The following is a 10,099-nucleotide window of genomic DNA, read 5'->3' as shown; positions in this document are numbered from 1 at the left end:
CCATATTTCATAAATTGTAAAGGTGAAATATGGCCTATGAACATTAAAATTTATATCTCTGAAAATCTCATAAATATTCATTTTTTTCATCCAGATGTATACTTTAACTACATACATTATAAAAACGTGTTTTATAGAAAGATTTAGAGAATATCCATTATCAATAAAATACATGTAAGTGTTAATGCTTTTTTGAAATTTTCTTTTTATCCAAAAAAAATGCATTGTGACTTTACTTTAAATTCACAAATATGCAAAAGAACTACAAACTCTAACTCTTGATTCCCGCCTACATTTTGCACCCATTTAATTCAATATTAATGGCAATTTGGCCATTAAATCTTTGTTTAAAAAAAGAACAGTTCTATAGTAATCGACTAATCATTTTAATTCCAGCGCTAGATAATAAATTATCATTAATACTAGATCTGGAAAAAGGGGGGTAGACGATATTTTCAAGTGAAATCGAACTTTCAAGAATCACCATAATTTGAAATAGTCTCAAATATGATAAATTGTATCTAATGTCTTTTTTTATGTTTTATGCAAATAAATAAAACCTTTATAAATTAATAAAATACAATTATTTAGTTATGAATAGCTTTAGAATTGGTGAAAAATCAGCATTTGTTTTTTTTTTGTCTAGAAACATATGTCCCCCACCCCACCCCCCCCCCCCCCCCCGTGAAACACAAAAAGCTTTGGCATAAATTTGTAAAATGACTGTCCATATTACCTGTAAAAAGGAACTTTTGTTTCACGGGGGAAAAGCTGTTTAAAAAATATTTTCCGTTTTCCGTTGATTTCTATAGTGAAAACACAAGTTTTACCAAAATTATAGAGTTATCTCTCTTTGGTATCCCAAATAAGTAACGTTTTATGAAAATTCATTTTAATAATTATCTATAAAATTTCGAAAATCATTCGAATATGTTAACTTTTGAGAATTGACTTAGAGGTAGGAGGGAGAACAATACTATTGTTCGTAGTTCTTTTCATGGATGAATAAAAAAAATTTCTAAAGAAGATAGTCAGCTTTAAAACAAATACGAGGGGTTATATTCGTGACTGGCGCCATAAAATTAAAACTGCTTTAGGTACATCAATGAATTTTAAAATATCTGGTTAGCATCATCTTTTCTATCTATAGAATAAACCGCAGATCATAAATTTTATTTTTAGATAAATAAGTGATGCTTTTGTAAGCTATGGTATGTCCAAGCGGCGCAACCTCGAATATGGCGTTTTTTCGACCGAAGCATAACTAAGAAACACTCCTTTCATATGAACATTTGACATCCAAAAATCTGATAAATTCATATATGGTGGGATAATTGCTTCATAAAATATGAAGTTTTCAATTATTCTGAATGTTTATCGTTAATTTGACATGGAGTGTCTAAACAAATAAGTCCTTGAAAATGACGTCAAAAGGGGGAGGGGTTTCACAAAATAAAGTTTTGGCCCTGAAAAAAGTGGTATAGACCTAAATGTTTAAACTCGCTATGGAGAAAATAAATGTATCCAGATTACTTTTTTTTTCAATGCAAAAGAGGTTCTGAGAGAAAAGGGATGCACAGTTAATGTCGAGTCCGAGTCAAGGTGTGAAAAATCATTCACGTCAAAAAGTGACGTTGATCTATGTTGCAGATATTAAACTCCCAAAAGCAAAATATGCTGACACAATCGAGTATTTAACTAATATTATATGCATTTAAAGCCGCTGTTCCTGACATTTTAAAGTCATAAAAACAAGACGGGTTTAAGTCCTTACTCAACTCCAGGGAATCTCATCAAATTAAGTGTATGAGGTAGACGAAGCGGACATGAAAACAATATTGTATTCGGCGACGGCGCCGGGTAACCATATAAGATGAAGATATACATGTACACAAAGTAAAGCGTGCATTACCTCCAAAGCATCGAATCCCAACAGGCTTTACAGCTAGGTTACACTTAAATGCAGGCGCCATGGTTATGTTACAGTCTTTCATAGAAGTCTCTGTACCGTCACATGAAGCCTCAGCTATTTCGTAATCTGGCAGATTAGTTTTGTGAATAAATGCGGAGTAATATGAACCGGTATGTACCCTAAAAGTAAAAACAAACGTCACTCAGATAATCGGAGATTACAATTGTGTCTTAGAGATAACACTTTTAAGTTAAATAAGACTAAAACTGAGCATTAAATGTTTTCAAACGGAAGCTTTCTGTAATAAGGAACAAAATGCGTTTAAAGAAAAAAAAATCCTCATTATCTTCGAGTTCGAAGATACAGATTTAATTTATATAACCTTGAAATCGATCAAAATGAATCTCTTTTCGATCTTAAAATAAATATTCTTAAAGAGTATTTAACTAAAATGCTTGCCTTTTCTCCAAACCAATTGTACTCATTATGATGCAAGAAGTTGAGATATATATATTTTAGCGAATTTTGAAATCTAAAATTTTTTTCATATTTATTTTCATTGCCTAACGTTGACGTCTTTTAAAGTTGTTTTAATATATGAAGTATATGGAGATAATAAAAAGAAATTTGAGGTAAAAAGTCAAAATATGCAGATGCAAATATAAAGCGGAATCTTCAAAACCTTTCAAAGGTGGGATCATGTAGTTATCACAGGGGTTACATACCAAACCCGTGACGTCATTACTGTTGATCATGCAGTAGCAGAGTGAAAGTGAAATGTAACGAGAATTGATGTAAACAAACACAATAAATCGGAGTTTGAAAAAAGTCAGTATAAAAAATTATATTGTATTTTTTGAATATCATGTGTGATTCCACTGAACTAAAACTATGAATAAGGCATTAATGTTATAAAAATATTTCCTGTATTATCAACAGTAAAGTCTTTTAATAAAAGATGAAGATATAAACAACGTAAAGCGTGCATTACCTCCTAAGCATTGAATCAAAAAAGCAAAAGTTACACTACGCAGGCATATCGTTATGTTACATTTTTGTCATAGAAGTCTCTGTACCGTCTTTTGAAGCCTGGAAAGTGCATCTATTTTGTAATCTGGCAGATTTTTTTGTGAATAAATTGGACAAATTTGGGGAAGGTATGTACCGAAATTGTAAATAATTATTTCTATAATAGGACAGAGATTACAGCTTACTTTTCAACAACTGGTGTCTTTAAATAAAGCAAAGTCCCACATTAAACTAATAATCATGGAGTTAACATCCCATGATGCAAAATTTATGTTATTTTGATCTGTTGGGACTTGCAGTTACTTGGAAATAGACGTATCCAAAAAAAATTAATTAGTCATCTATTAAGAAAATGTTATTCCAATCTTTTATCTGAAGCAAAGTTGAGAGTGTTATCCAGAATTTGCATAATTACAGCAAAAGTTTTATCCTTGACTTTTCCTATTTTTTTAACTGCTCCTATCGATGAACCAGTACATTGATGGAGAAATCTAGCCTTGTAGTCCTCCTCCATTTTGCCTTAACAATACCGCGTTCAAGTTTATTTATCATAGGGCGCATAAATCCTTGGGAATGAGACACAACTTTTAACTGCCCCTAAAATGTTAAACTGGTTATTCCTTTACTGAAATTGCAGCGTTTTAAACCTACTGGTACAATGAAACACACTAGAACCATCTTCCATGCATATCTGATCAATGTAGGAAAAACAGGTACTTAAAAATAAACTTGCACCAAAACCCTTAATCTGGGACGCCGACGCCGAGGGTATAACAAAACCCTCCCCAACTTCGTTGAGATGAGCTAAAAACAATATAATCTTACAAATTTAGAAATAATTAAAGTTGTCTGCGTCAACTGCCTGCATCTCCGTCCTGATTACATTTTATTCGTTATATCACATCAATTAACTCAAATGAATGCACATACCTTGAAAAAGGGGAAATATAACAGTGATCGATCACATAAAAATTACAATAATCCAAATCTGTTAACTGAACAAAAATACAGACCCAATCTGTTAACTGAACATAAATACAGACCCAGGTAACTAAAAAAAATTTATATCTATTATAGAGAATCTAGAGTCCATTTAATATAAACATGATAAATGTAAACTTACACTGGTAGTCCAAGCTGTCTGCAGATAACGTTGAGTACGCTGAAAACATTATTCCCTGAAGGATTAGAGTACCATAGACACAAGGGATTCCAGGTCCCATTACTGTAAAACTCCACCTCTCCTTTATCCACAGCGGACCTATCCATAAACCGCAGGCCAAAATCTGCAAAACAAAAACAGGAATAGTGAGTAGCAGGTACGTCCTTCCCCCACACTCCGGATTGTTTAACATTAAAGACAGATGATATAAGCAAACTTTTGTCATAAGAATTTTGAAAATGACGACTTCTCATGTTTTAATGAGCAAAATAAACGTTTTATTGGGTAGTTTTTAATTTTTCAATAAATCTTTCAGAATAATTGAATTAAAAATGAAACATAATTGTTTCTCTGATGTTTTGGAGGTCCTTATTTGTTCTGTTTGTTTTTTGTATTGTTTGATGGATTTTTGAGCTTAATGTTATCTTCATATAAATACACTATGGATGGTAGCAGAAAAGTAGAAATTGAACATCAAAGAAGAAGGCTTACAATTCCTAGATATATAAGGTTTTTTGATTTGTATCAGTTACGACAAAAATAGGCCTGGGAATATATGCCTATCCAAGCATCCATTATTTTGTATGTATCACCTGTCCTTATAGCATTGTTACTTTTTATGTCACTCACCTTTACATTTATTCCGGGGTGTTGCTGATACCCCCTTTTTACAAAGACATATTGGTTTTCCATTGTCCAAATGACAAATGGAGGTTTTGGAATCACATGTGTGCTTTCCAGTCAGACAGTCACATGTTTCTCCAGAAAACCCGGCTTTGCACGTGCATTTTCCTGTATCACTATCGCATTTCTCAGTGTTGTTCTGATTACAAAAGCATGGAAGGCAGTCGTTACCATAGCGCCATGTCGGACATTCTTAAAGACAAGAGACAAAAGAATATAAAAGTTGCTGTTCTTCAAAAAGAACAGTATGGATGTATTTCTTACATATATCATCTGAATACAAACTGTGTGGCAAAGAAACAAATTTATTGAAAATAGCTCTCATTTTCACTGATAGCATGTAATTTTTTTCATTATATTTAAAGTAATTGTCTTAAACTGTAATGATGTACTTAGAAAATAAATAAAGCTAATTAATAGTTGTACTTCTTCGCCTTTTATCAGAAACGAAGAAGAATTAATCAAAGAATGTAACCCTGCCTTAAGGTACATTGATACTCTGATAAGAGATGACTTATCAGTGTAAGTAATGCAAATCATAAAGTACGCCTTTTTTCAAATTTTCTGCTAAATTGTTTGTATATTTATCCCTTTGGAACAACAATATTCTTGCAAGCTGTGTTTAACCCCTTACATGGTACATACACATTTCTAAGCCTCCAGTGTGAAAAACATGTATAGTGTAAACAAATATTCATAATTTTATTAAAACTGCAGAAATCTAAGACTTCAAGTTCATTGGGATTGATCTGTTCCAAATACTTTAACCTGGTCACTCATCTGGAAAATGTAGGTCAGATCCAGAATACGAAACAAGTCTGGTAGTGTCCATCCCTAGATGCATCATGTATGCAAGTTTGGTTCAGGTATGGCTTATAGTTACTTGTAAATAGACTTGCTTCTAAAACTTGAACCTGGGACGCCGACGCCAACGCTTTTCGACTTCGTCGAAGCTAAAAAAAAGCAATATGAGTGCTTTTAAACCAATGGAACCCTGCCTTAACATCGGGAAGATGATCCCACCTCTGATGTTTTGGTGGTCCGTGTTTGCTCTACTCCTATTTTATTTGTTTTAAGGACTTTTGAGCTTGAATACTGTTCGGTATCTCCATATATTTCAACATTAACCTTGCTCAATGAACTTAAAATTTCACAACTACGATAGAGATACTCAGTGATTTAATTCTTTACATTTCATTTGTTTGGTAAATTCTTATAAGTAAGTACTATATATATAGTTTACTTTAATTAACTTTAGTAAAGCGATTTTTACAATGAATTTCAGATAGATCTATTTTATTTTTCAAACTTCCTTCAAGTACTTTTTTAAATTAAGGCAAACTTTTTCTTAAATATTTACATATTTTATTTTTGAAATTATGTTATTTACAATATAATGATGCACTTAATCTTTTAAAAAGTTCTAATATAAGGTTTCATGTAGTAAATTAAAGTGTCAAAGTATTCACTAAGGTAAGCAATATTTAACTGTAGTAAATGTTGGATAGGGAAAGAGTGGAGAACATTTTCAAAGACATAACGCATTTTCACAATATACTAGTAATCGATGAATTCCCGTCCTAAAACGAATTCCCTCTGATGCAAAAAGAGGATTTTATATAAAAATTTGGGGGACATTTTGAAAAAATAAAAAAAAACAATATGTAGTTCTTACTAAAACTATACAGAGAAGGTTTCTAACAAAAACAAGTCGTTTTTTCTGGTGTAAGTCATATCAACAGAGACAACGTCAATTGTTTCAGTCTCTTTTGCAATTTCTGTCATTCAAGCCTAAAAGTGACGGTTTCCTCTTTTGCAATAATTGCTCTTCTACCCTTTATGAGTTTTCATTGTGGCTACGGACTGATCTATTATCATTTTTCCGTTAAAATGTGGTTGGCATTGTTTGATTTGAATGAAAAAAATTGTTGTTTCATATTTCTGGTGTACTAAAGTGGCATTTGAAAACATATTTCATTTCCGAAACGCAATACATTAACCAACAATCATTAATTATATGAGTATATAGGCACTGGCATTATATCAATAACTAACACATATACCAGGGGTATTTGTACGTTAAAAATCACAGGCCTTATGGCAACTAAATTAAACACAACCAAGTAAAGTTTGCATAAAGACTCATAGATATATTTCTGTTATTATATAAGATGAATTTAAAGTATAAGCAAAATGCGAGAGGATTTTACATATAATGGTCCACTACTTCTGCTTAACATTGTGTATATATCGCATAAGTAGAAAAACACTTAGATATACCACTTCAGCCACTTCAGATTTTTAGTTAATCTTATCCTATACTTATCAGCTACACAAACGGGGAAACAAAAGTGTAGTTCTCATCGTCCGCGTGGCGCAGTTGTTAGAGGGTCTACTCTAGAGTCGCGGAGTAAGTAGTTGAAACTTGCGTCGCGAGTTATATATATATTCATAAAATGTTGGCATTATGTTGATGTACATTTAGGGATGCCTGCTTTCAGACTTGATTCAGATGCTGGATCTAGGGAAATTTTCCAGATAATGGTGAAATTTCATTCCCAAGTTAGTATTCACCCCTTTGGTAACCAAATTTGCATGATATACATTTAGGGATGAACAACTACCAAACATACTTCAGATGCTGGATATAACTTACAATATTGGGCCCTTTATTTTATTTCAAAATAACTATGATCCCCGTGGTGATAAAACTGGTATCCCTGATGCATCTGTGATTGCACACTACCATATACTAGTAAGCTTTAGATGCTGGATCTGACCTACAAATTCTGAATAACTAGCGAATCAGATTTAAGCTTTTGAAGCACCATGTTTCGCTACCAAAGGGATAATTGTAATTCAAAATAAACTTGCTTTTTATACTTTAATCGGAATACCAGCGCCTACGCAAACGTTGAGGTATAGAATAATCCTAGCTGCATAACTGTAGCTAACCAAAAATATATATTAACAGACCGGAGATTAACAGTGCCATCCATTGAAAAAATGGATATTTATTGCGCATAAAAAGTTGCGCTTGGTTCAGGATTAACTCTTCCAACGTGATCGAGAGGCCCGGGTTCGATTCTCGTTCTCGGCGCCGCGTCATACCTTAGACGTAAAGATAGGTAGTGATTGTTCCTTCGCCAAGTGCTCGGCACTAGAAGTAAAAGTCACGGGTCTTTTGAATGTGACCTTAAAAAAGTATATATTTAGACGATTTTCGATGTTCTCATTTCAGGGCAAGGAGCGTTACTAACACCAGTTATAAGGAATACTTTGTTGTCAAAACAGTGAAAGAATGTTATATTATTAGGGACATACGGTCAGTAATATTTTGGTAGGACAGTTTCAAAAACACGGAAAAATAAATCGAAAAACAGCGCACCAACTATTTGGTGTGCATTAAATGTACATGTATAGGTTTCTTTTTCAATGGGTGGAACTGTAACTTACATGTCAGTATATTTTTCGGAGAGCTACAGTTCGATCTGCTGTTAAGAATAAGCCCATCTAGACGTAATGGACTTAATAATAGAGAACAACTTGACCATTAAGCTGGCCCATGAACCACATGCATGAAAGAGTGTATTTACTCACGTGATCCACAAATGACTGCAAAACGAGGCAGATTGCCACAGCTCCCTAAAGGAATATCTTTGTCAAAATGATAAGGACATTTATGTACAGCTGTTTCATTTCCAAGACAATGATAATTCCAATGCTGTATGGATTTAGACTCCTCGGGAATATCTTGGATGGATCGAAATTCTGCTACACATCGAGTTCTGAATAAATAACAAACACAGTATTGGGAGTATGCTCATCTCAGTATTTTCATAACAAACAGGAATATAATTTCAACAAGCTGTTTCATCATTTCGACAGACGTTTGTCTGTCTGGATTTTTTTTAAATTAAATAAAATTTATAGTTAGTTTTCTTCATTTAATTGTTATCAAACAAGGAATAAATAAGCTATATATTTCAAACTTTTGTCAGGGTTTATTCCAAGATAGAGTCAGCATTTTCATCTTTAAAGCAAAAGCTCAAAGTGGATTAAAGTGTCAAATATATGAATTTCTGACCTTTATCTTTGACACCGTGCTACGACGGGTTTTGTGTAAGTCATAGGGAGTTGTAATTATCTAAATTTGTCATCGCAAAATCTCAAACAGAAAATTCAGAACTTATCTAAAACTATGTTATTCCATTTTCTGACCTTCACAACGAAGAAATAGGAATCCTTTTTTACTATATAAACTTTTCTTTTATAGAAAAAAAAATCACCAAATATGGTAAGATACATGCATTTGTCTTTTAATTAGTGAAAAGATATATTTTGCTATAGTTTGATGGACAAAAGCAACTCACGATGGTTGTCCTACTTGTCTGCAAACAACACGTGCGTTCTCGACTGTCTACCAGTATGGACACATATTGTATGCCATTTCTGGTTGTAATGGGCTTCCACAATATAACTTCCATCCTCGGACTCAAAGTTCGTGAGTCGAATCAGATCGAAACCTTAAAGAATTCAACAATGTGCTTCACTGCAACATGGATTTTTTTTTATTTGAAACATGAACATGCATGCCCTATGTAATGCATTCATGGCTCTAGTACATCATATGGAACATCCAGTTGTTAATTAAATTCTGTAAGTATTAATTAAAACTATAAAATTCTTTAATTTTCAACGAAGCATTAATAATTACCCTCCAATAACAGTATCATTATCCGGTTGTCTTTCTGTGCCCGTTTTGTTCTGACTATTAAAAAATGCTGCAATTCTTTTGTTTCATACGATTGCGGACGAAGCAATATTTATCACCATAACCGGTGCAAAGTACGATGTGAAAGATTTTGGGACCATTCAATAGTGATGGACAAACACTCTTTTTGTAAGTGAGAGAACACTTTCTATTCAAAATGATATATGAATGGTAATTTTACTAATACATGAATATCATCCTGACATAAACCCACACTGAAAACCTGTCCTAAAATGTAAAACCTTCTTCTTCCTATCCTCACATTTCCAGATTGTTTTGAAATTCAATATTATCATTTAAAATTTCAGAAACACAAGCTACTCCAAGTAAAGCAATGCCAAAATCATTATATATCATTGAAAAGAAAGCAAAGGTAAAGAACTTTATTAGGTAATTACCAATATTTGCCCCCCCCCCCCCAAAAAAAAAAATCAAACTTTGACTGAGAAAAATTTCATTACGTTCATAAATAGGGGTATATATGCTGACTTCAAAGCAGTGAATATTTTCATAAGCAATGACGTCATATGTTTTAAAT

At 32.8% G+C, this 10,099-nt stretch overlaps 1 protein-coding gene across 1 annotated transcript; it reads right to left on the bottom strand.

Annotated features, from left to right (window-relative positions):
* Positions 1 to 1,912: 1,912 nt before the first annotated feature.
* Positions 1,913 to 9,207, bottom strand: LOC134260541 (multiple epidermal growth factor-like domains protein 10; the record flags this gene model as incomplete). Its single annotated transcript, XM_062743092.1, has 5 exons — positions 1,913 to 2,091; positions 4,065 to 4,227; positions 4,734 to 4,979; positions 8,388 to 8,575; positions 9,161 to 9,207. Coding segments are annotated over 5 exons (823 nt in total), but the record flags the coding sequence as incomplete, so codon positions are not given.
* Between the last annotated feature and the right edge of the window lie 892 nt (positions 9,208 to 10,099).

Source organism: Saccostrea cucullata, unplaced genomic scaffold, assembly GCF_032062105.1.
Source record: "Saccostrea cucullata isolate Sc308-1 unplaced genomic scaffold, CSIRO_AGI_Scuc_v1 ctg17937, whole genome shotgun sequence".
NCBI classification, from domain to species: Eukaryota; Metazoa; Mollusca; class Bivalvia; order Ostreida; family Ostreidae; genus Saccostrea; species Saccostrea cuccullata.
The sequence above is the reverse complement of the archived record's forward strand: the minus strand, read 5'-3'. Positions and strand labels throughout refer to the sequence as shown.